The following is a 25,264-nucleotide window of genomic DNA, read 5'->3' on the forward strand; positions in this document are numbered from 1 at the left end:
CCTCGGCCGTTGCGATGCGGCGTCATGAATGAGGTCTTTCGGAAAGGCGGGCCACGGAGTTTGTCAGCCAATCGGAAAATGACCGCTGGCTTCCTAGCCTAGAGGAGGCCGTAGCGCGCAGCCAATGGGAACGCAGTAATTAGAGCTTGAGGTGAGACGGGTGCAGCTATTGGATGAATGTCAAAAGAGGGCGGGGACGAGGACCGGGAAGTGGTGCGGAAGGTTGCAAGCGAGCACGTGGAGGGCTTGTTGAAGGTCGGGGGTCTCCGCTGGCTTTGCGAAAGAGGCTCAGGTGGCTGGGATGAGTTGGTTTCCTTATCATTTGCATTGCAGAAATAAGATGCTCAGTGGCTCTTTTAAACAGTTTTTGGACAAATTGCTGGTTTGTTCTATTTAATGTTAACCATTTTCGTTATGTTGCACTTTATTTACTTATTTATATTTTTATACTGCCACTACCAGAAAGCTGGCTCGCGGCAGTTTACAAAAAAGTAACACAATTCAGTTTACTAAAAATGCATTTTAATAAATGGATCCTCTCGCACCTTGCCCGAAAGTATTAACTGGTGACTTCCATTCCAGGACATTGGATCTGAGGAAGTGTGTGTGTGCACATGAAAGCTCACACATCTTGAATAAAACTTGGTGGGGCCCTAAAGGGGCCACTGGACTTTTTGCCTGTGTGTACTACTGAACATGCTCCTGGGATCAGTGCGGCGATTCAGAGGAGGTTCCTTCCTGGGCAGGGCTCAAATGCAACCAATTCCCCTTTTAAAAAATTGCGATTCAAATGCAATCTTGTTTTACCCTCCAGTTTCCTCCTGGGATATTTAATCTCCTGCCTTTCTATAATTCTATCCCACATGGACAGCTGTAAAATAACCCCTGAGATCTCAGGTGTCATTGGTGGTTTTAAGAGCTTGGCCACTGGGAAAGATTGCCAGGTTAGCTCATGTTAGAGTGCCCATGAAAGAGTGACATTTTTTTCTTCCCCTCCCCAAATATTAAGTCAAGGGCAGCCAGTGAAGCTGATGCACAGTAGTTTCAGGACAGAAAACATTTCTTTACACAGAGAGTGATTAAAATGTGGAATTTGTTGCCAGAGGATGTAGTGATGGCTACAGGAATAAACAGTTTCAAAGGGTTAGATAGATTTGCAGAGAATAGGTCTATCAGTTACTACTAGCCGTGTTGACCGAAGGAAACAATGTGCCTCCACATTCAGGCACTAATCTCAATCTCAGAACCCGGAGGTAACATTAGGAGAAGGACTTGGCCTCTATGCCCTGCTGTTAGCCCTCCAGAGGAATTGAAAAAGAGTTTTCTGTAACTGTCTCTACACAGGACTGCCTTTGAAACTGCTCCAGAAACTCCAAATGGTCTGGAATGCAGCAGTTTGGCCTTTTCTGAGGCCCACACGTTACACCTGTGCTCTCCCACCTGCACTGGCTCCAGATCAGAAAACAGAAGAGGTTCAAGGTTCTGGTGCTTACAGTCAAAGCCTGTAAGAAACGGTCTGGGACCTTGTATCTATGCGACCATCTCTTTCCCTGTACTCTCCAAAGAGCGTTAAGATTGAGTAGTCCAAACCTCCTCAGGGTCATCAGCCACACAGAGGTAAGACTGACCAGGGCTGGGGCTTTTTCGGCTCTAGCTCGAGCCAGGTGGAATGCTCTTTCTGGGGAGATCAGGGCCCTCCAGGACTTTAAACAGTTCCAGAGGACCTGTAAGATAGAGGGGGAGAAGAAAGAAAGAAAGAAAGAAAGAAAGAAAGAAAGAAAGAAAGAAAGAAAGAAAGAAAGAAAGAAAGAAAGAAAGAAAGAAAGAAAGAAAGAAAGAAAGAAAGAAACTGGTCTCCAGGTAATACAGAGATCATTTCACCTTTAGAAAAGGGCTGCCTTGGAAGGTGAACTACCAATTCTTTAGGTGTTCTCTTTACCCAATGGATGTTGTTCATTTACTACCCTCCCCTTGTGGCTCAGGGAGCTCTCGAGGTGATGTGGGGTAGGGGCTGGGAGGGGATCAGCAGGCACAGCTGGAGGGGGGGTGGCCTGGCATGCTGGAGCCCTGACTCTCAGGACCTCTGGCAGGTTCCCCTCCTTAAATGAAGGGGATGCACGAAGGGAGGGAGGCCTTTAGTGAGTCATCTGGGGTTGACAGCTTCAGACAGGGAATACCTGGAGGTTATTGGGGGGGGGGTGAGACTGGGAGGGAGGGCTTGGGGTCGGGGGAGTGGATGACATCATGCCACAGGGCCCGCCCTCCAACGCAGCCTGGTTCTCAATTTGTCTACCTACTTGGTTCTTCAGGGACACTAATCTCTGCTGCCTGAGAGCCACTGGTTGGCAACCAAGAAGTGTCTCCCAAACAGAGGGAATGAATCTCTGCCCAGTTCCCCTAATTCTCTCCTAATGGTCCTAAGTCTCTCCTCTGTCTCTGGCTGAGCCCCTGGTTGGTCACTCCTGCCTGCCCTGAGGCCCTCTGCTGTCCTCAGCACTGGCCTCTCCAGGGCTCCTTCCTGCCTCTGCCTAATTAGCTGCAGGGTTGCCATGGGGATGGCCAGAACCATTCTCGCATCACAGTCGGTCCAGGGGGACATCCTGCCCCCCAGCACCCGTGGGGGCATTTGATCCAAATATCTGGATGAAGATGCCAGCACAGGCAAGTGGTGAGTCCAACTTGGGAGGTTTCCCAATAGAAGGGAGAAAAGGAGGGAGCCCCGTGGGTGTGAACTAGCAGGGAAGACGTGGAGTCCCACAGCACCTTCACGCCCCACCCAGTTGTGTTCCAGGTGGGAGCTTTTGTGTGCCTGGCTGAGGAAGCGTCCAGGAGCACAAAGTTCCCACCTGGAGTCAAACATTGTGGGGCCTAAAGGCTGAAGGAAACCAGGGACCCCTGGGGGAGGAGGCTACACCTTGATACACCATTTTATCCCTTTTATTGTAACTTAGTAGTCCATGTTTACATTTTTAGGTACACAATATTGGACACAATATTGTTTTATTTATTTATATTTGTGCCATATTGTGTAGCCTTTGGCTACATACAATAAATGTTATCGTAACTAGCACAGTTCTCTCTTTCCTCTTTTTCTCCAGGAATGGATGGAATCCTTCTTAAAGGAAAAAAATGGAATATTTTGGAAACATCAGCCCCCCGCAGCGGAGAGCCTGGCCGCCTTCCGCCTATTTTTACCAACAACGGTAAGAACCTCCAGCTGCCAGTAAAGGAGCCAGGGGGGGGGGCATGGAGGAGCTTGGGGGGGCATTTCCCCCCAGTAACTATTTTAATTTTGCTGTTCTTGTTTTTCATTTCCAGAGGCGGCCAGGCAGATCCCACCGCGGCTGGAGGACCGGGGTGTGGGCTGCGTCAGCCTGGCGGGGGCTGGTAAGGGCGGCCCTGGCTCGAGGTGGGTCAGCTTGAAGCTACCCATCAGAGAGCCAGGGCCCCTCGCCTCCCCCCCAGCAGCAGCCCCACCCCACGGAAGACCTCCGCTCTTCCCCCCAGTTGAGAACACCGCCCTGGTGTGTCGGCACCAGGGCCTGAGGGGGAAGAGCGGCTCACTCCAGCCGCGGCAGGGTGTCCCGCTGACGGGGAGGACAAAGAGGCGGTCGGCGGGCGGAGGTGAGTATGGTCATTTCTTGATGTGATGGCGGGTTAGAGGGAGGCAAGACTTTGAGTGGCCAGGGTGGCCCAGATTTTCTCAGGCACAATGTGTGATGCTGGTATATCCGTCTGTTTCACTTACAGGGGACCATCAGAACAGGAGAACAGGCAACAACTTCCGATGGCGGGACCATCACTGTCTCCTGACAGTGGCTGGCCCATATTGTTTGTTAATATATAATTAATTAAAATATTCATATGTGATCCTGCTCTTTCTTTGGTTGTCTTTTATTGCAATGTGTGTGTGTGGGGGGGTGTTTAGGATTAGATGTGGTCGAGGGCTCTGGGAGTTCAACCCACGGGAGGGAGGGAGGGAGGGAGGGAGGGAGGGAGGGAGAAAAGCAAGAAAAGACTATCTAGCAAGAAAAGACTTTGGATCCCATTTACTGACAAGCCAACAGTTGAATTCAAAGTCCAGTTTTATGACATCTGGTTTGCAGTATTTCAGCCTGAGGTCCCGCTTTTTTCTAAAACTCATGTAATTATGTTATTGGAACACCAGGTTTTCTCCCAGTCCTCAAAAGAGTAGAAATTCTGGGGAGAAGAAAACCTGTGCTCCACGTTAATATGTTAGCCTGTTCCCAAGGATATCTTTCCTCTTGAGCTTTTAACCAAATAATGTATGAATCTATTGCAAATAATACAAGACATCCTTTGCGCTGTGGTCAAGAATTTTGTAGCCAAGAAATGGACTGGGGCGTGTCTATTGCTACTTTTTCCATTTAGATACTGTGTTAAGAATAGCTGGATTTTGGGATGCTCATAAATTGTGACAAAGATAGTCCACGGTAGCTTGATCTTGTCAGATCTCAGAAGCTAACCAGGGTCAACCTTGGTCAGTATTTGGATGGGGGACCTCTAAGGCAGGGGTAGTCAACCTGTGGTCCTCCAGATGCCCATGGACTACAATTCCCATGAGCCCCTGCCAGCATTTGCTGGCCAGGGCTCATGGGAATTGTAGTCCATGGGCATCTGGAGGACCACAGGTTGACTACCCCTGCTCTAAGGAACACCAATGGCAAACAACCTCTGGATGACTCTTGCCTTCAAAACCCCATGGGGTCACCATAAGTCACCTGTGACTTGATGACACTTTCCAACGACAACCTGGATGGTTCAGTCTAGCCTGATCTTGTCAGATTGCAGAATTTAAGATGGGTCAGCTGTGACTAGTACTTGGATGGAAGATCTCCAAGGAGGTCCAGGATTGCTAGGCAGCCTCTGAAGTCTTCTGCCTTCAAAACCTTGCAGGGGCGCTGTAAGTCAGCTGAGACATGACAGCAAAAATAAATAAATGGTGAAGTTTAAACCCATTTGCATGTCACATGTTGCTTTTCTTGCAGGGTGTTTGTAAGAATTTGCTGTAGGGACACATTCTGACAGTAGCAGAGTGCTCTGCAGGGCAATGGCTCTCACCCAGCGTCTTATTTATGAGCTAGAAGAGCTCTAGACTGGTGGCGTTTTCTTCATGCGTGTCAAAACCAATGGTAAATTTAACACGGCTGTAGCGGCATCTAGTGGCAGAAAACAGACATGAAAAGAGGGAGACCCCAACATACAGCCCTGTTTCCTTAGACCAGGGGTAGTCAAACTGCGGCCCTCCAGATGTCCATGGACTACAATTCCCAGGAGCCCCCTGCCAGCGAATGCTGGCAGGGGGCTCATGGGAATTGTAGTCCATGGACATCTGGAGGGCCGCAGTTTGACTACCCCTGCCTTAGACAAAATCCCACTTGGCCTCTGTTAGAGGGTCAGGTCTTTTATTTTCCTCCTGGCAACCCTAGGAAGACGTCAGCTCTGATGCTGGGCTAAATTTTGTTAGTCTTAAAAAGGGCCACTGGATTTCCATTTAATCGTGCGGCAACAGACTGACGTGACTACCTCTCTGGATTTATCAAGGATAGATTCAAATGAGTAGCCGTGTTGGTCTGAAGTAGCACAATAAAATCAGAGTCCAGTAGCATCTTTAAGACCAACAAAGATTTATTCAAGGCGTGAGCTTTCGAGTGCCTTGAATGAATCTTTGTTGGTCTTAAAGGTGCTACTGGACTCTGATTTTATTGGATTTATCAAGTTAGTTCCCTTCTCCATGTGCATCATAAGCGATTCTGACAAAGGGCCAGTTTATGTTCCTCATGAGAAAATGCCCCCCCCAATCCTTTCATACCAACACATCTCTATAGTACCCAAGTTTATGTCTCAGTGAGCCAAACCCCAATGAGTCTGTGCTTCCCCCCCCCCCTTAACGTAACAAAAGGATTCTTTGCTCCCAAAACTAGTCAGGTTTGCTTTTCGACAACTAGATTTATTTAATCAAGAAATGTGATTGTTTCTCCCCTCGGCTAGCCTCACACTGGCTGGCCGTGTTACATCGTCGTTAATAAAAAAATAACAAGGATTTGACACAATTAAAGAAAGAACATAACTTCAAGCAATTACAACTAAAAAATAAAGTGGATTTTTTTTTAATTTAAAAGCTCAAAAATAACAAGCCGTATGTTTTTGAAACATGTAGGAAACACAACGCAATATATAGTCTATGATACAATATACACTATAATACAAAGAAAGAAGCTGTTACCGGGAGACTTTTTTTCTTTTAAAAAAAAGGAGGGGGGGGGAAGCAACCCAATGAGATCACCTGGAAAGAGAATGCCTGCATTTCAGTACCCAGCAGCATTCGGGTTCCACATGCTCATCTGCAGAACCAGGCGGGCTAAAGTTGCCAACTCCAGCGCTGCGGGATCTGTCTACCATGGCCCAGAGATTCCCCTCCCCTCCGTGTGCCTTAGAGCTGCCTTCTACTGCAGAACTGTCCAAAACGAGGAGTTTCCCTTTTGCTCAGGGGTTTTCCCTCCGCTCTTTACCATGAGCAAAGGGCTGCCCCCCTGCACATGCCCCCAAACAACCCCTGCTGCGCGCACAGAGAAGGCCCTGATTCACAGACCGGTAAATGGAGCTGTCTGGGTCCCGCATTTGCTATTGATACAGGGGCTTGGGATTGCCCTTGCACCATTCCATTCAAGCAAGGCTTTGTTTCTTTCACCAAGGAAATTTGTTTTTTAAAACCCCAAACTTCACAATACATAATTTGGAACGGGAGGGGAGGGGAGGAAGAATATAAGGCAACGTTCTCTGTAGAAAAAACATGGGGCTTTCTAAGGAGGCTTTTTCATATATAGATATAGATATATTTATAGATATTTATAATTTTAAATATAAAGTAGGAATGTGCTGGGGTGGGGGGAGATGCAGAGAGTCCCAAGGTTCAGGTGGCATCCCTGTCCCCCCCATTAAAAAGCTTCACAAGCACATGGGGGTGGGGAAGAGGGAGCTGGGACTATAAGGGGGGGGGTGCAGCTGGTTTTACTATCACTTACATACGGAGGCCCTTTGGTGCAATGGAGTAAAGATTTTTATTTTGTGGGCTTCCCAAGGACTGCTGGGGCAGGGGGCGCTGCCTTGCTACTGCCCCCCATCGCTTTCCTGCCCACTCCTGGACTCTGTGCTGATCTCAGCCCATTTGTTTGGAAGTGATGTAGCTCCTCCTTCGCAGCCCAGCCTGACGCCACGCCGTCCGATGCGTCTTCTGAGAAGGGTCCAAGGAGCACGCCAGGAGGCCGAGGCCGTAGGTGGAAACCACAGTGGCTTTTACTCACTTTTCCTGCCAAGAGGACATCTGGGAAAGGTGACGTCCCCGATCAGGAGTGTCGTCTGGGGCCCTTTTTCTGTCATTTGTCCCCTCGCGGCAACGGGGTCGACAACGCCCTCGGGATGGCTCCCCCACGTCTTCTGGTGGCATCCAGCCCTACAAGTTCTTGGTGACCAGGTGAGTTTTATAGTGCTTTGTCAGGTGGTCACTTCTAATGAAGCGCTTTTGGCACTGGGCACACTCGAAACGCTTGTCGCCTGTTCAAAGGGAGCAAAGGAGTGACATCTGAGTACGCAACAGGGAGGATCTGCAGGGTCCTTTCCTGGTGTATTCTGGGAACGTGAGTAGAGCTTCTGATTAACCCCTGGAGACCTGGTGAGCTTTAGAGATTTTTTTTTAAAGTTACCTTGGCCACACCTGCTGCCACGGAACACTGTGCAGTTCAAGATAAGCGATGGACAGCCGTTTTGTGGCCAGCGCCACTTTTTGTGGCAGCCATTCCCATGGCTGCATCCACCAGGCAATGGACAACCACAGAGAAGTTATGCCTGGGAGGAAGCAGCTAGGCTAGAGCCTTCTCCCCTACCGGCCTAGTCTTCTACACAGAGGGAAGGCCGTGTACATCGTAGGGCTCTTACTGCACGAACCACCACCTGCATTCTAAGGATGGGCAGCCCAGACACAAGTGGACCGCCTCAGTGGGAGAGCCAGGCCACTGTATCTGAAGTCACTGTTCTTTGCCTAAGACACAGCTATAGCACTGCTAGAATGCCGTACACCTTTACGACTGGGCCATGTTAATAGCGAAATATGTTGTTAATGATGCACTTGGGGCCGGAGGGTTTTTGCAGAGCATGCCCCACACATTAATCATCAGCCAGTGCGGAAGAGGAGGGGTGTGGCAGTGGAAAGCAGGAAGATGGCACCACTGACCTGTGTGTGTCCGGGCATGCCGCTGCAGTTCATCGCTGCGTGTGAACCGCTTCCCGCAGAACACCCAGTTGCAGATGAAAGGGCGCTCCCCGGTGTGCAGGCGCACGTGGGCCCGCAGCAGAGAGGTCTTGCGGAAGGTCTTCCCACATTCGGGCACATGGCAAATGTGCCTCTTTTTCCCCTGATCCCCCAACCTGCAGGGAAAGAAGAGGGGAGGGGAGGGGAGGGGAAAGGAATGATCAGTGTCAGAAGGCCTCCGATCCCTTGACCATAACAGGGTAGCAAGTTGACCTGTGGAGATCACTCCCTCGCAGCATCAGGGCCCAAGAAGTGGCATCCTTGCTGACTGATGCAACAACATGGAATAATACTTCTCTAACTGAAGACACCCCCATGGTTTCTCTTGCGCCCCACTCCTAACTTAGCACCACAAGTGCTGCGGTCCTGCTCTGTAACAATGTGCAGCAGAGACCTGCAAAATGTAGCCAGCAATAGATCAAGGAATGCTGCCTTGAGCCTTAAAGCATCCACCGGCCATCCTAACAATCACCTGGATTCTTCAATTATATAAGCTTTTGTTAAAATTTGAAACAGAAACTGAACAGGTTAAACAATGTATGATAAAATGGATGCAAAACTTACCATGTAATATTTCAATGAATCAATGGGAAAGCTCAATTTATCTAATACAATCTTTAAGAGAAAATTGGTATAAAATATTTTACGGCTGGTATATTACACCTAAGGTTATAAGCAAAATTGCGAAGGATCATAATCATTTCTGTTGGAAATGTAATGCAAAAACTGGCGCCTTCTTTCATATGTGGTGGAACTGTAATAAAATCTCCAAAATGTGGGCTAAGGCCCATTCTTTATTGGAGATGAATTCCTTTGAAACCAGAGTATATGCTTTCAAGTGTTTGCCCAGAGAACCTACACCATGTAGATTTTTTTTCCCCACGCTATGACAGGTGTGAGAATCACTCTGCCTAAGTGACAAGAAAACGCAACAATCCCTACAGAATCGGCTTGGAGGGACAAATTGGCAGAACTTTCAAGGATGGCTAAGCTAACCAACAAAGTCAACAAAAGAACAACTCAAGAATTTCAAGAACAATGGCACTATTATGTAGATTTTTCTCAACTAGAAGAACTACATTTGAGACCTGGGAAATGGGGTATTATCTGATATCATCTGTTATTATGTACTCCAGCTATATCTATTTTCTATCTTTTCTATATTGCATTGTAAATTTTAATAAAAGGCAATTAAAAAAAATTCTTGATTCTTCTGCTGTATGGGGGAACAATGCTGTGCCACAACAGTAGAACATCTGCTCTCTAGTTTAATGGATGAACTAGTAGAAGATACAAAAGACCTGTACTAGAGGCTCCAGAGAGCTGCTGTCAACCTTTTGACTGTGGAATAACCTCAGAAAACCTTTGCAGGCTTCATGGTGACCCTGAAGTGATGCCAACTGGCCATGCCTCCTGGCCATGACACAAGACGCCACCCCCTCCCATCCTTCCAATCCACCCACAGGTTTAAAAAACAATGGAACAGGCCATCACCAAAACACAAATGGATTCACTGTGCTGAACTTCAACCACCACCAAGAGGTCCACCATGATAGGGGACCCTCAGCCGGCAAAGGTTGGCATCTCACCCTTACCCCCCTCCAGGGCCAGGCACTGGTAGAACTGTGGTTGGGAAACGGAGGTCTAAGTAGACAATACTGACTTTGATGATCCAAGGGTTTGGTTCCGTAGAACAGGGGTAGTCAACCTGTGGTCCTCCAGATGTCCATGGAGCCTCTGCCCATGAGCCCCTGCCAGCTCCTCCAAAGGCTGACTACCCCGGCCGTAGAAGGTGGCTTCATGTGTATTGTTCACAGGGACTTAAGACAGTTTTAATGGCATCTTCAGGACAGCTATCCTCCACTGCAATCGGGTGGGGGGGGGGGGAAGTATTGTTTTGGCTGGCAGACACCTAGTTTTGTATCCCTGCTCCTCTTTGGCTGTCGTGATGATCCAACCCCCCCTTGTGTGAAAGGGCCCCAAGTTTCTTCCCCATAATCCTTTTACTGCACTGATGCAAGTCTCTGAGCAGCAGTTTGTTCAGGGAGAGAGGGGTTGGTTTCTCTTCTCTCTCCGGAGGCCTGCACGTCTTGGGCCTCACCTTTTCTCCCCATCCTTGCAGTTAGGGCACGTGCACGCCATCCGCCGCCTCTTCTCTCCAGGCTGCAGGTCCCCCGAAAGCGCCTGCTCCATCTGCAGCTGGATCTGGGTGGGGCTCAGGCCGCTGATGGTCAGGTTGTTGCCGGAAACATTTTGCACCGTCAGCTGTTGCTGGCCTGGAGGAAGAGGGACAATGATGCCCCGCCTCAGGGTCTGTTTGAATACACCTAACCCTAACCACATAGCTATGCCTATTCAGTTCCACCTTCTCCTACTCGCTGCTCATCTCACAGTGTAACCGGGCTCCAGGACCACTTACATCTCTCAGAAGGGAACAGAAAATATCATGGCTTCAAACTCTGCTGAGTGGTAGGATACAGGACACTCAACTTTTGTGTGTACATATAGCTAGGAACTATATAGGGCACAGAAAATGAGACCCCTTATGTATACAAGTTCCAAGCAGGTTGACTTAGAAGGCTTAAGGTAAGGATGCTTCCTGTTGCCTTCCTGTTTCCAGGCAACACCTTCTTAACGTATGGCGCACAGTCACGGTTTTGTCCTGCCCCTCTCTCTTTATGCTCTCCCACATTCCTAATCTCCATGCCTCTTGTCCTTTATCTTCTCTGCGAGTTTCCAAATTTCAGGCAGCCTAAAGACCCCTGGGGCAGCTGCATCACATCTCCCACCCTCATGGGACCCCCACAGCACACATCTGACCTCAAGCACTCACCTCCGGTGTTGGTGATGGTGACCGGGACGCCTTGAACTTGCACCCCATTGATGCTGATGGTCTGCATGGCCTGCGCAGCAGCAGCGAGCTGAGCCGCGTTGAGGCTGATGATGCCCCCAGCGGGGGCGATCTTTGGCAGGGCGCGCTCCTTGCGAGCCCCCATCTTTTTGGTAATGCCGCCTGCCTGGGAGACGCGGGGGATGGGGCTGCTGCAGGAAGTGGCAGAGGAGGCGGTGGGGGAAGGGGCCATGGTGACCGCTGGGGCTTCTTGGAGTAGCACTGTCTGTAGCTCGCCAGAGGGAGTCTTGAAGTAGACCTGAAAGGACAGCATTGAAAAGGGAAGAGTAAGCAGGGTGCAATATCCCACGCTGGTCGAACCCACAGTTCAAATGGGTAACTTGAACAACCAAGTATTATTATTTTGGGGGGGAATGGCCAGCACTCCAAGGAACCTGCTGCCTGAGGCAGTTCACAAAATAAAATACAACTGTTACAGTTTTTTTATAAGAATCCGGGATTAAAAACCTACCCCCAGCATAAAAACAGAGCACCAACAGGTTATAGATGTTCAGACTAAAATAGTTGTTGTTTTTTTAAAAAAATCAATCCCTGAATGAAACTCCTAGGCAAACACAGAAAGTTTTCAGCCTGGCACCTAAAAGAGAGCAATGCAGGTGTGTCAGGTGAGCTTCAAGGGGAAGAACATTCCATAAATGAGGTGCCACCATGGAGAAAGCCCTGCACTTGAACAATTTTACTGAGGACCGGGGGGGGGGGGTTAGTCTTTTGCCGAAGATGAACAAGTAAAATAATGGATAGTCGAATGGCATAGAAATTTTGGTTATAATGTACAAAGGGATCAATGGGAAAGGATGTGAATAAGGGGATTAAATTTACAATGCCTGCTAGCTGGAAAGAAAATGTTTAGAACCTGATGTGTAGGTGGTATTTGACGCCAAGAAGATTGTGTAAAATGTATAAAAATATATCAAATAAGTGTTGGAAGTGTAAACAGCTCCCAGGGACATTTTATCATAAGAGGTGGCATTGTAAGGCTGAAAAATTCTCAGATTCACACGTGTGTATGAAAGATCTTAAAGATTAATGTGCAAATGAAGCCACAGATATTTTTACTTGGACTAACGGACAGAAATTCCGGAGGCAAAAATTAGGGACATTATTCCAATATATATGAAAACAGCTGCAAGAATACTATGGCCGTGGAACTGGGAGGAAGAGAAGATACCAATAACTGAAGACTGGATATTAAGAGAACTTGCTGAAATGGCAAAACTCACAGCATTGATAAGAAAGAACTCAACATCTTCTTTTGAAATAGAATGGAAACCTCTTATAGACTTCTTGCATTATCATGACTAAAATGATCTGCTAACTGAAGGATTTAATGATTAAACGAGGGGTTATTGGACAATGTACTGATTATTCGATATAGAAATGTTCAATAACTTTAGATTGGACTTGATGCATTTTAATATGTATGATAAACATAAGACTGATGAACTGTGTTTTTAATGACATTTGTATGCCTGTTCTTCTATGGCCTTTTTTCCTCTTTATCTCCCTTTTTCTTGTTATTTTACATTTTTAACTTTTTACTATTTCTGCTCTTTTTTACGTGATGAAAAACTGACAATAGAAATTATTTTAAAAACATACAAGTAAATAAATAAAAATAATCCACTGGATATGTAACATGCAGAAGACACTGAGATTTCCTTGACTCTCATTCCAGCCCAGAATCACAGAAATGCCCCACCTGCAACCAAAGCCCCAGGTACCTGAGTGGGAGTCGGCTCAGTGGTCTGGATCTGGAAATTTTGCGGTGACTTCTGGGGGACCGTCGGCAGCGTGGCCGAGGCTGCCTGGACCACCCGCAGAGCTTGCTGGGGGATCTGAACCACTTGCTGCTCTTGCTTGGGTTGGACCACTTGGACTTGCTGGACCACTGCGGGCTGGCCAGAACCGGGACTCTGCACGATCAACAGGTTGTTCCCCGCCTGGATGATGTTATCGGCTGTGGTCTCTATCAAGACCGTCTCCACTTGTTCTGCCACAGCCATGGCGGTCGTCTGAGCCGGCGACATGGCTTTCTTCCGAGCTTTCTTGCTCGGCTTTGAGGGGCTCTCTGGGACAATTGGAGCCTGGCCTCCGGCGTCCCCAGCGCTCACCAAGTTACTCACGGGGAGAGTAAGCGTGACGTTACCACTGGTGCCGGTCAACTTGACAACGTTGCTTGTGTTGTGGACAGATGCCGGCGGGGTCTTGTGAGCTGGTGCTGGCTTGATTGGCACAGGCTTATGAGCGGCGGAGGAAGAAGAGGAGGAGGAGGAAGAAGACGACGACGGGGAAGACGTGATGGTACTGGGAATAATTTGTATTTGGTTGCCCAGGTTCTGCTGCACTTGGATGGTCTGCCCTGATGTCGTCTGGATCTGTGGAACTGCCTGGTACTGGATGTTGGCGGGTGAGCGAGCCCCTTTGTTGATCACAGTTGGATTCTGGATCGTAAAGACAAGCTGACCGCCAGGATAGGATGTTCCCAACTGGGAGCCCTGGATCTGGAAGAGGTTCCCTTTGGAGGACAAGATCCCGATGCTGTTCTTGCTGGAACTCAGCGGGAGGGGAGCGGGCTTGATGGGGACGAGTTTCCGAGGGGTAGGCTGAGGAGGGGCAGGAGAAGCAACAGCTGCTTCCACAGCCGGAGGGCCAATTTTGCTACATGTGGCAGCAAGCAGAGCTAGTGGAGATGGCTGAGAATCCTGCGTGGGGGGAAAAGAAGATTGGAGGAAGGAAAAGGAATTAGAGGTCAGCAGATGATAAATAGATGATTTCAGGATCAGCCTGGCTAGAGATGAAGAAAGAGCCACTGACCAAGTTCTGACAACTCAGAGGTGGGACTGTGTTCAAGAGGCTGCAACATCACACCCTCAAACCAAGAGGGAACTATCCAACTTTAAAAAAGATATCTAAATTGGCTCTTGATAAATGTTTTTGGCTCGAGAAGTCAGACCAAACGTTTAGGAGCCAAATGCATATTTGAGCCTTTAGGGTTAGGTATGACCATATTTTCTAATTATTGCGACCAGGTACTACAATGAAATGTGTGGTGCCATGGCAACTTGGTTCCTGGGATTGTCAAACTCTGATTTAAAAGATCAGCTTCATGCAAATGGGAGAATATATGTTATATAGATTGTCTGGCACCATGACGCTTCATCCGTGCTTCTGCAAACCAAATAAGCAAGGGTGGATTGGCACAACTGGACACAGTCCACCAACAGCTGACCGTACGTGGCAGCTACTGAACAGATACAATGCCAAGCTATTTCCAAACTGCTTAGCATTACTGTGAACAGCACAAATGTGCATTTGAGTTTAGCTGTTTGTTTATCGAATACAGCATAGTGCCAGTCACACTAAAAAGATACAGAAGGTAAAAGATAAGGAAAAACATATTTGATACAAAATTAAACTGTTAATACATTATTAAAATGTTACATCTAGTGCATAGTACTTTACCAGCTGAATTCTGGAGCCAATTCAAGGTAAGGCTAAAGGCTATATGCAATCTGGACCCTGCATACTTGGGGGCCACCTGTCTGAGAATGTCACCCAGAGTGGTACAATCAGCTAATTCCAACCAGCTGAATGTCAGAGCTCTTCCGCCAAGCTTGTGGTTGAGGCCAGTGGAGCCCAGTTCGATCAGACTGGGCCTCCCTCCCCTCCTCCAATCCCCACTGGGGTTACTGTTAATTAATTCAGTTGCGGTCAAGACTCACAGTTTGAAATGTTATTTCATTGGTTGATGGTTTATAGTTATATTATTGTAACAATATATTTCAAGGTTGTACACTGCCTAGAGATGGATGGTTTGAGAGGGGCACTATGTAAATTAAATAAATACCGGGATCCCTTGGAAGTATAGCTAATTTCCACACTAAAGAGAAAAGTTCCCCTGGAAAAACTGTCTGCTTTGGAGGGTGGCCTTCATAGCATTATAGTGAGGTTCTTCTCTGCCCCAAATCCTGCCCCCACTCCTGGCTCCACCCACAAAGTTTCCAGGCATTCCCCAACTCGGAGCTGATAACCCTAGTCATGATACATATAGACAAAAAGCTTTTGTTTTTGCTATTCTGAAAGCAGATTTGTTTACCTAAATTACACCCTGGCAAGAGAACAGATTTTCCTTGTCCTAACAAAGAGTGTTGTGTGACCTAAAAGCTTATGTCCAGCATTTTAAATTTAGTGTACATAAAAGTACTACTTAATTTGCTCTGGCTCTCTGACTCCATGGAACTGAAATTTATCAAGCACAGAAGTGACATGGAGGAGTTTTGTGAAAATAGCAACTTTCACTTGTAACTTTCATCCTGTTGGTAACACTAGTAAACAATACCAATTATCTTTTGAGCCATTTTCAAAATCCATAACATTAACTAAAAGCACAAAAAAGGTTAATCACGATCCCTGAGCAGTTTGTGGGTGTCCAGAAAAGGAAAATTTTAAGTACTGAAGGCTGCTGCTTAAAATAAATATCCAGTAAATATCACACAAACTGGGTTTTTCTGTTGTCTTGCATTCCGCAAAACACAAATAGAATGGCTTGGAAAGAAAATGCAGCAAACAAATACATCTTGATGAAATGGCAATTGAAAATCATACCGGAAAGCAGGGAGATTAAAAGCACACACCCAAACAAAAGGGAGAAATAGGACATGATGAGAGAATTATGATCAACCCAACAGTACATCAAAACAGTGTGAAGGCACATTTCACATCTATGAAGACAGAATTCTGAGCCCTCTTCCAGGCCTACAGGACTGAACAGTTAAAAATCCTAGGAAATATGCTTAGTACACCTAGGAAATATAGTTCCTACATGATGTTCTAAGTGGTAGGAAAGAAATGCTGGTGGTTTTTCCTTATTACAAAAAGAAAACAAATGCAGAAAAGCTAACAGATCCACCCCTAACAGACATCAGAAGACATCTGAAAGATAAACAATGGATCAAATAACTACTACACCCATTTGAATAAAATAAAAAAACTAACCACAGTTGACTGCCTCAAATTGTTATGATTCCCCATCCCAAAGTTCACAAATGACTGCCACTTTTCACTTGTAAATTCCTACTAATCACCTTCACTCAAATTGTTAACAGAGGAAGAAAGAACATGATTACTTCTGAAAAGGTTTCCTAATTTCATTTTGTAAAGGAAGGAAGGAAGGGAGGGAGGGAAGGAGGGAGGAAGCCAAAAACAGGGACTTTTGAATGCTGAACATCAATTCAGCCAGCATTCCAGCACTCTTAATTGAGTGCTGGACTTTTTATAGGTGGGGACGAAGAACTATCTTCCCTTTCATTGGCACTCTGCCCTATGCTAGTTCAAACCACATTCTCAGATGCACAGCTTGTTCTTTTATTTATTATTTATTTATTTATTATATTTCTATACCGCCCACCTCAGAGGCTCAGGGCGGTTCACATTAAACTTATAAACAATACATTCAAAGCAGGTGGCATTTGTTGAAAAGAAAACTCTGGTTCAAGAGACATCAGGGACAGTACATATATATCACCTGGAGCTGCATTCTACTGAGTTAGCCTCCTGGTCTATCAAGGTAAAAATTCGCCATGCTTACTGGACACAGATCTCCAGGGCCTCAGGTGGAAATTTTTCATATCACCTACTACCTGATCCTTTTAGCTGGAATTGCTGGGGATTTCGTCCCCCATAATCTTTACATTTTGAACCAAGTGAGGTTGTGATGTTGCTTTAAAAGCAAAAGGTCTCTTTGTACCACCACTGAAACTTCTAGCAAAATGAGTTGCCCTGGCCTTAGGAAATCAAGTAGGCATTTCTCCAACTTGAAGGCCGTTATAAAAAGACATGCATTCTTTTTGAGAAACCCAGAGCGACACACAAAATTCCCAATATGGATGCAGCACAGTTATGGAGCAGCATGGCAGTAAATGCCACAATAGCCACCAGTGGAAGGTACCCCTGAGAAACCGATTGCAACATCATCATCAACTATAAAAGATCTTTTTGTTTGTTTCCCAGCACCACGCTTCATCAGCCCAATAATCTGATGCTAGCCAAGTCTAGAAAGTTCCGCACAATCTGAGAATCTGAGATATTTCTCAAGTTCTGATAATAATCACCAATCGGAAGGCTGGGTGCACACACCGGACAGCCCTCCTCGACCAAGCTGAACGCTGAACAAAAAAAGCAACTCTTCCACACTCCAAGTAATCACAGTCTTAAATCACACTCCTTTCAAAGACCTACCTGGGCCGTCGAAGCAGCAGGCTGCAAATATTCACTGGGGCTGACAGCGGCAGTAGCAGCCATACTGTTCTCTGAATCTGCAAGAGAAAGACAAGCTTCATTAACTGGAATGGCTTTCGGAGGGTTGCATCAACCCATCTTTATGCTTAACCAACCACTGTCCTTGCGATGAATGCAGCCCAAGAGAATAAAAACAAGCCGGTATCAACGGCACAATCCGAAACAGAGTTACACTCCTCGAAGTCCATGGACTAAGAAGCAGGTAACTCTAATTAGGATTGCAGCACAGATGGACAATAAAGTTGACCCTAGTTTAGAGTGTGACAAACCCCAGGAGGTAGGTCACCACAGAGCCCAGGAATTCCATTGTCTCACCTGGCGTTTTCAACAATTCACTGTGAAACTACAAAGCTATCAGAATGTTTTTGCTGTATGGCAAAAATAATGCGTATGATGTTCTTGCCATTCTTCATTTAGGTATGTTAACTTCACGAGAGGGCTTTTCTGTGCAGATAATAGGATTACTCAGATAGATATTAGGGACAGTGGCTGCTGTACAATGTTCCTTCCACCCACCCCCCGCCCCCAATAACACAGCAATACACATCTTGAGCAGAATTTAACTGCTGTAATCGTAAAATGGGCAATGCAAGACTCTATGTCAGGGGTAGTCAAACTGCGGCCCTCCAGATGTCCATGGACTACAATTCCCATGAGCCCCTGCCAGCGAATGCTGGCAGGGGCTTATGGGAATGTAGTCCATGGACATCTGGAGAGCCGCGGTTTGACTACCCCTGCTCTATGCAGCTTCCGACTGCTGCTGAGCAGGACTTTCTGTGTTAATGAGCATCTGCTTATGCACACAGTATAGAAGGAATCCTGCTGCTGCAGTGTATAACTTATTGTTAAGTAGGATCCTGTTTATGCAATTACTGTACCGCTTCATGTGTCATGATAATACTTATCCTTCAGTTCTTTCAGATGGTTCCGTAAGCCTAAGGCATTGTTTACTGAATGCCCCATTTTGCCAGCTGTATTGACTCACTCTGTGCAATCCACCTTGAGTCCAAGTGAGAAAGGCAGATTATAAGTAACATAATAAATAACTGTACCATTCAAGGACAGTCGAAGGACCCCTTTCTTAACCACTCACTTTCTATACTGGCTCCAATACTCAATTAAATGAAGCTTTTACAGCAATTTTGAGAAATTCAAGGGAAGTTAAGTTAGGAGTTATGTTTCTGATGTGAAAATGGCCACGTCACTCCCATATTTATTTGTATTGTGCCAAGCTTTCGTCATGGCTTTAATAAAGTTACAAGAAACCAGGAGGAGGTTTGGATTAAGCTTTGCGGTGGCAATAATGACAAAAATATGGTCATCAAGTTACAGTTCCCCAAAGGCTGAAAAATTAATCAGGGCCCTATGTTTTCAGGCTGGCTCTTAGAGCAAACTGACAAGTTCTGCCCTAACTTAAAAAAAAAACCTGGAAAAAACGTAGTGCCCACAAGTAAAAGTTCACATGCCTGCTCAGCCCAGAAAAAGTTTTCCCTTGTCCTGGAATTGACAATTTGGTGATAATATTATCAAAGCTTACACTGGAGGATTTGATTGGTTTATACTTTCCATGGCATGCTGGATTTTATTCAAGAAATTGTTATCATTCAGGGAGGAGGAGGAGGAGGAAGAAAGAGTTAAAGCACAAACAAGCTCTGCCCCTTTGCAGTATTTCCCTAATTGAATCAATAACCCTAATTGAATCAATAATCACAAGGTTAAAAACCTTTCACTAACTTAAGAGGGAGGAGGATCACTATCAGCCATGAGCCCTACAATAACACTAAAGACACACAAAGATTCTTGCCATTGCGGTTTGTGGCACGGAAGAAAGAGGGGAAAGGTGAGTGATTCCTACCTGTGATATAAGGTGAATATATGCATTGCAGGGTCGCTTACAAATATTCCACAGATCCAATTCACTGTGTTCTGGAAGAAGTTCTAGATCTTACCGCTCCAGTGGGAAAGTAGGAGAGAGGAAGTGACTGGGGGAAATCACGAGGGGGCAGAGCCCCCACCACATTTCCAGTGGCAAGGAAGAGAGGAGGACTTTATGACCTTCAACAGGACGTTGTCCTTCCCCCATGGCACAATGTAGTTCACAACCCCTACACAGCCCACCTCTCTTGAGAAATGCATCCGACTTACTGCAAATGCATGAACATCTGGAATGCCAAAGCCGAATATATTTGCAAACTTTCTCCCTACTGAACACGAACAGCTCCAATGAGTTACTAAAAGTAGCCACATATTATAAACTGGGGGGCCCAGGTTGAGAGAAAATGAATGACTGGCCTGGGGCTACCAAGAGAGTTCATTTTGAGGCAGAATTTAAATAGGAACCTCCAGGGCTTGGCCTCTTAGCTGGTACAAGCTCTCCCTTCACTGTCCACTGTTTTCCTCCTTTACTAACTTCAACGGCTTGTTTGCCTTTGGCAAATGATAAAGGAAGAAAATACCCGAGATCCTCCTCAGCCAAGTTCTGAGATGGGGAGAGACCTCTACGCAGTGACAGGCACTACTGAGACTAATGCCTGCTTGGGGAGACAGGCAAAGCTCATCACCCCCCTGTGCTTGGCTGGAGGCAATGAACAGTAGTCACCCCTCAGCAACAGACTACGGCCTGCAATAGGGAGCTTCATAATTCTTCTCTTAGGGTGAGGCTAGAGTTCCAGACTAGGGCTATGGTGAAGGTATCTCGTGTGCAAGCACCGGGTCATGTCTGACCCTTGGGGTGATGCCCTCTAGCATTTTCATGGCAGACTCAACACGGGGTGCTTTGCCAGTGCCTTCCTCAGTCATTACCGTTTGCCCCCCAGCAAGCTGGGTACTCATTTTACCAACCTCGGAAGGATGGAAGGCTGAGTCAACCTGGAGCCGGCTGCTGGGATTAAACTCCCAGCCTAATGGGCAGAGCTTTCAGACTTGCATATCTGCTGTCTTACCACTCTGTGCCACAAGAGGTAACCAGGGTTCAAATATCCATGCAGAAATTCACTGGGATGATCATGGGCTGGCTATTTAGCCTAACCCACCTTACAGGGCTGTTATGGGTGGGAAATGGAGGAATGGAGACACATGTACATCACTCTGAACTCCCGAAAGACAGGGCGGGATGTGTGTAATAAAGAGACAATAATTATTTCTGTCAAACATGCTGGGATGTTAAGGCAGCAATTTGCTCAAAGCAAGTGGAAAGGTAATAAATTCTCTCTTGGCCAAAAGCATGCTGGGAAAGTGTATGAGTGACAGGTTGTCATGTAACTCAGTCTAGGAATTACCTCAGCGAGCATCACAGCTGAGCAGATTTCCCTCAGAAACTCACAGCTGCACCAGGCAAAATAATAGCTCAATGCAGTGACTAGCTTCTTTACAAGTACCCAGCCTGGGACAATACTGCTTTCTCCACAATTGCTCCTACATAAATGTAGATCTTGTGTAATGATCAGCTTGTACAGCTCTGCTCATAGCTTGTTTAGCACAGCACTCAAGCAACAAAGTTTCCAAAGAGGGAGAGGCAGCTGGGCATCACTTAAATCAGGGGTAGTCAACCTGTGGTCCTCCATATGTCCATGGACTACAATTCCCATGAACCCTTGCCAGCACTTGCTGGAAGGGGCTCATGGGAATTGTAGTCCATGGACATATGGAGGACCACAGGTTGACTACCCCTAACTTAAATGGTCTGCAAAACATCCTGGGAGTGGAAGCATTCACACGGACACCAACCAACACGGAGCAACCACAATGGTCAGGAATGGGAATGTTGTAGGGGAAAGAAACTGAAAATTAATGTTGCAAAAAGCACAGCAAAAAATAATATAGAGCCCACTGAAATGGTCTCTCTGGGACTAAGCAACCAGAACAGAGATTTTTTAAAAGAATGCATAACCTATAGTGGTGATGTTGGAGTCACACCATGCAAGGAGAACATCTGGTTGGGGTAAGGATAGTGCGTTGTTGGTGTCCCGCTGAGCAGAGGAAATCAAACGCTGCTTGCACTGTGCTTACTGCCATTCTATGCAGTTATGCCCTTCTAAGGCCATTGACATCAACGGACTTAGAAGTCTGCTTTGGATAGCACTGGAAGCAATTAGCTCTGGTGTAGCAAGAAGGTGGGAAGGATAAAAGGACTCAACAACATTGCCAGCAGCCAAGGACATTTTAATGCCAATCCCCCTGTCAGGGGCAAATTAATCCCGTTTCAGTTGTGGTGCTAAATGAACCATAGTTCTTTAAGAATGCATGCCCAGGTTAAGCGAGCCTGCTCCTTGCCTGGGGCAAAAACTTTCAGCCTCTAACTGGAAACCAGCAAAGGGACTTGGGACCAACACAGACAATGGTTGTGATAGATGGAAATAGGACACATAGCTTTTCCTGATAGCAGTTGGGCGTGAAAGAGCATAGCAACGGCCCTCTTTTTACTCTTTGTCCTGCCTGGGCTACAGACATAAACATGGATCAGCAGATGCAAAAAGCTTCTTTTAAAAATACTACAGTAACTGGCCTCTATTCCTCCACCCACTGCCTATTTTAGACCAGGAAAAATTGGAATAAGCAGGCTCCAAGAGACGCTCTCAGCCAGTACCTTTGTTAAGAAGCTCCTGAAACAAATGCAACTAAATTTTAGCTCCTAACGAACGTGTCCTACAGAAAGATGGTCTGAGACACTTACCATGGGTGTGTGGGTGGGTATGTCATTCTTGCTGCTGTTTCCCATTCCATGGTATGTATGTATGTGTATATGAAGTGCTTTCAAATCCTTTATGACTTACGGTGACTCTATGAATTAATGACCTCCAGTGTGTCCTTTTGTTAATCTTGCAGACAGAAGGCGGTGGTTTTCTTTATAGAATCAAAACCATCTCATGTTGGGTCTTCCTCTTTTCTTACTGCCTCCAACACTTCCCCCTAGCAACTGTCTTTTCCACTGACTTTTGTCTTCTCATAATGTATCTCAAGTATGATAGCCTCAGTTTAGTAATGTTAGCATCCATGGAAAGTTCAGGCTGGATTTGATCACGATCAGAGCCAGTGTCTACAGTTACCCCCCCCCCCCCCCCCAGAGAAGTTCACGTGGGAACCCTCAGAAAACAAGAGGCAGCCATCCTCTGAGAGAATTTAGGCCAAGTTAAATTTAGATTGCAGTTAAGGTCTGTTTGACCATTCTTCCTCCAAACACCCACCATTACTTGGGGGCATCTGATGAGTCCCTCTTCCTCCATTGCAAGGTTATATCCAAGCAGGACTGTTTGTTTGAATGCGTGATCATGAGACGCCTCCAGATTTTAGCTTTAAATGAAATTGCAGCAAATCATAGGCTTGATGAGACAAGGTTTGTAAGAATAAGGTTGTAAGGCAAGATGGGACGGTATTTAGGCTTTTGGCCACTGGATCCCCATTTCAAGAAAACTCTATGAACCTATATATGGTCCAAGTGGACAATTATAAGGCAGGATTTCATAGCAGCAACGGTAAAGTCTTAAGACATATAAAATTTGAATTTATTAATGGAAAGGCAGAATATAACATTATATATTATGTTTTACAGTGGAATATTATAAAATCACTTTCTTTTAATTATATGAAAGAAAGGTAGGCAGTCATGACATAATTTATAAAAATTATTTATTCATTGTACATTTAGCATTTTCTAAAGCATATCCATAGTCACTGTGGAAGACGTAACGATTAATAAGTTCCTGGGGCTCATTTTGGCTCTGATTGGAGGATTTAATAAAATCATTAACATATTTGCTTGATCTGCTTGATCATATTCTTTGCTGGGCAATAGGTTCAGGACAGACAAAAGGAAATACTGTTTTACTCAATGAGTAAATAAACTGTGAAATCTATTGTCAGGGGACATGGCAATGGTCATAATCACAGATAATGTTAACCAAGATTTGTAGAGATTCATAGAGAATAGGCTACTAGACAAAGTAATCAAAAGGAAGCTCTATATACAGAGACAGCAAAACTCTGATACCAGTATGAGGAACCCTCTGTGCTCTGTTTATTGGGACAACAGGTAGCTGTTGATGTAAGTCCCCAATGGAGACCCTGAAGAGCTACTGCCAGTCACAGTTGTCAACACAGATCTGGAGAAGAATCTCCCACTCCTTTAATAGAGGTTTAATGTGTGAAAACAAACCACTAAAGCTTTTCTTGGAATAGAACAACAACTCATTAAGTTTCTACTAATGGGACAGGACTTTTTTCTCCAGGTAGTTGGCAACTATAGAGTCACAGTAGACTACACTCAACTTGGTAGACCACTGGTATGGCTCAGTATGAAGCTTCATGTTTTCTCATAACCAGAGACAGATATGTTCATGCATCCAAGCATTTATAATAGTCAAACGATCACTTTCAATGCTACAGTACAGGCATCACAACAGAGAATTCACAGTCTTTATACAGATTTAGTTTACTGCACCCCTCCTTCAGTTTCCAGCAGTCTCAGTGTGCATACCATCTGTCTACACTGAAGCTTCCTATACCTACCACGGCTCACTCCCCTGCCTGTCCCAGACATACCAAAAAGCTCCACATTATAAGAAAACAGGATGAGCCTTAATCTACCACCACAGTAAACCACTTTGCCCAGCATCCTGTTTCATATACAGTGGACAATCGGTCACCCTGGAGAATCAACAAATGGGACATGGAAGCCAAGGCCACCTACCTTCTTCCCTACCCCACCATGATAAAGAACGCACCTTCTCCCCTGCCCCATATCCTTAATTCCTCTTTGCAGCCCACTGTGTCCGCCACACATACCTACAGTCCATCATCCGCATGCATTTTAGCCATTTTACTTATTTAATTTCAACACCACTGGCAAGGAAGAAGAAACCCTTCTAACAATTCCCTTACTGAACTGTCACAAGCAGACGTGAGGCCATTACCCAACACCAGTCTTCCTCAAGAGAGTCCAAAGCAGCTTACATTATTACCTCCCGTCCCCCTCCATTTTGTCCAGCCCAACAACAACCCTGCGAGGTAGATTAGGCTGAGTGTGCGGCAAGCCAGGGACCTTCTATGGCAAAACCCAGGATTCTCAGCTGGACTTCGTAACCGAGTCTTCTGAACGGCATGGAAACCAGAAAGGTGGCCCTTCTGCATTTTGCTCCCTGATTTTCAACCCAAGAGCAGCCCCCTCCTCCACATGCCCTCTGGACCCCGGAAGCAGCGAACGAGCATCAACCTTCCCTCCCCCCCCCCCATGCCTGTTTAGTCTACTGGGTCCCCGGAGGAGGCGGGTTCACCTCTTGGCCCCGCCCCCTTCCGGTCCCAGTTGCTTCGGCCCCGCTTACGCGCCCTCGGCCCCCCCTCTCTTGAGGCCCCCCTCGTCCCGCCTCACAGACCCTCCTCTTCCTTCCCTTCCCGCCCCGGCCCCATCGCCTACTTCCTCCACCCACTTCGCCGCACCGCCGAACCCGCCTCGCCAGGCTTGCTCACCGGCTGGGAAGCGGAGGCGGCAGCGGCTGGGACCCCCCTCACGGCGCCATCTTCCTCCTCAGCAGCCCGGGCACCGCCCTGTAAGGCCCGCCCCGTAACTGGCCCGAACACCAATCTCTGCGCGGCTTGGATACCGCTTGTCCAATCAGAGCTCACATTGTTGACTTTGGCACCCTCCCTCGGCTTGATGGACGTTCTCCCTTGCCAATCGGCGCTCTTTAGCGGGAGAGCCCGTCTTAGCCAATTAGAAATAAGAGCGGCTTTGA

The 25,264-nt window shown here is 46.5% G+C and overlaps 2 protein-coding genes across 2 annotated transcripts; one reads left to right on the forward strand and one right to left on the reverse strand.

Moving 5' to 3' along the window:
• Positions 1 to 177: 177 nt before the first annotated feature.
• On the forward strand, positions 178 to 3,865 carry LOC143825518 (uncharacterized). The gene is made up of 4 exons (XM_077313545.1): positions 178 to 292; positions 3,099 to 3,203; positions 3,319 to 3,624; positions 3,751 to 3,865. Exons 1-4 carry the CDS (start codon positions 178 to 180, stop codon positions 3,849 to 3,851), a joined length of 627 nt encoding a protein of 208 aa, XP_077169660.1. The 3' UTR covers positions 3,852 to 3,865.
• Positions 3,866 to 5,945: 2,080 nt separating this feature from the next.
• Positions 5,946 to 25,087, reverse strand: SP2 (Sp2 transcription factor). The gene is made up of 7 exons (XM_077313076.1): positions 24,999 to 25,087; positions 17,478 to 17,554; positions 12,962 to 13,942; positions 11,163 to 11,478; positions 10,431 to 10,605; positions 8,252 to 8,445; positions 5,946 to 7,575 (listed from the first exon to the last, which is right to left on the reverse strand). The coding sequence occupies exons 2-7, from the start codon at positions 17,538 to 17,540 to the stop codon at positions 7,475 to 7,477; spliced, it is 1,830 nt and encodes a 609-aa protein (XP_077169191.1). The 5' UTR covers positions 17,541 to 17,554; positions 24,999 to 25,087; the 3' UTR covers positions 5,946 to 7,474.
• Positions 25,088 to 25,264: the final 177 nt, after the last annotated feature.

Source organism: Paroedura picta, chromosome 16 (assembly GCF_049243985.1).
Source record: "Paroedura picta isolate Pp20150507F chromosome 16, Ppicta_v3.0, whole genome shotgun sequence".
In the NCBI taxonomy this organism is placed as follows: domain Eukaryota; kingdom Metazoa; phylum Chordata; class Lepidosauria; order Squamata; family Gekkonidae; genus Paroedura; species Paroedura picta.

Excerpts from the sequence above, each read along its gene's own strand:
- LOC143825518 (XM_077313545.1), top strand. The coding sequence starts at position 178 with ATGTCAAAAGAGGGCGGGGACGAGGACCGGGAAGTGGTGCGGAAGGTT. Across the intron at positions 3,204-3,318 it reads GCCTATTTTTACCAACAACG|AGGCGGCCAGGCAGATCCCA; the intron begins GTAAGAACCTCC and ends TTTCATTTCCAG. Across the intron at positions 3,625-3,750 it reads GAGGCGGTCGGCGGGCGGAG|GGGACCATCAGAACAGGAGA; the intron begins GTGAGTATGGTC and ends TTTCACTTACAG.
- SP2 (XM_077313076.1), bottom strand. The coding sequence starts at position 17,540 with ATGGCTGCTACTGCCGCTGTCAGCCCCAGTGAATATTTGCAGCCTGCT. Across the intron at positions 13,943-17,477 it reads CTGCTGCTTCGACGGCCCAG|GATTCTCAGCCATCTCCACT; the intron begins GTAGGTCTTTGA and ends CCCCCCACGCAG. Across the intron at positions 10,606-11,162 it reads CACCATCACCAACACCGGAG|GCCAGCAACAGCTGACGGTG; the intron begins GTGAGTGCTTGA and ends CTCTTCCTCCAG.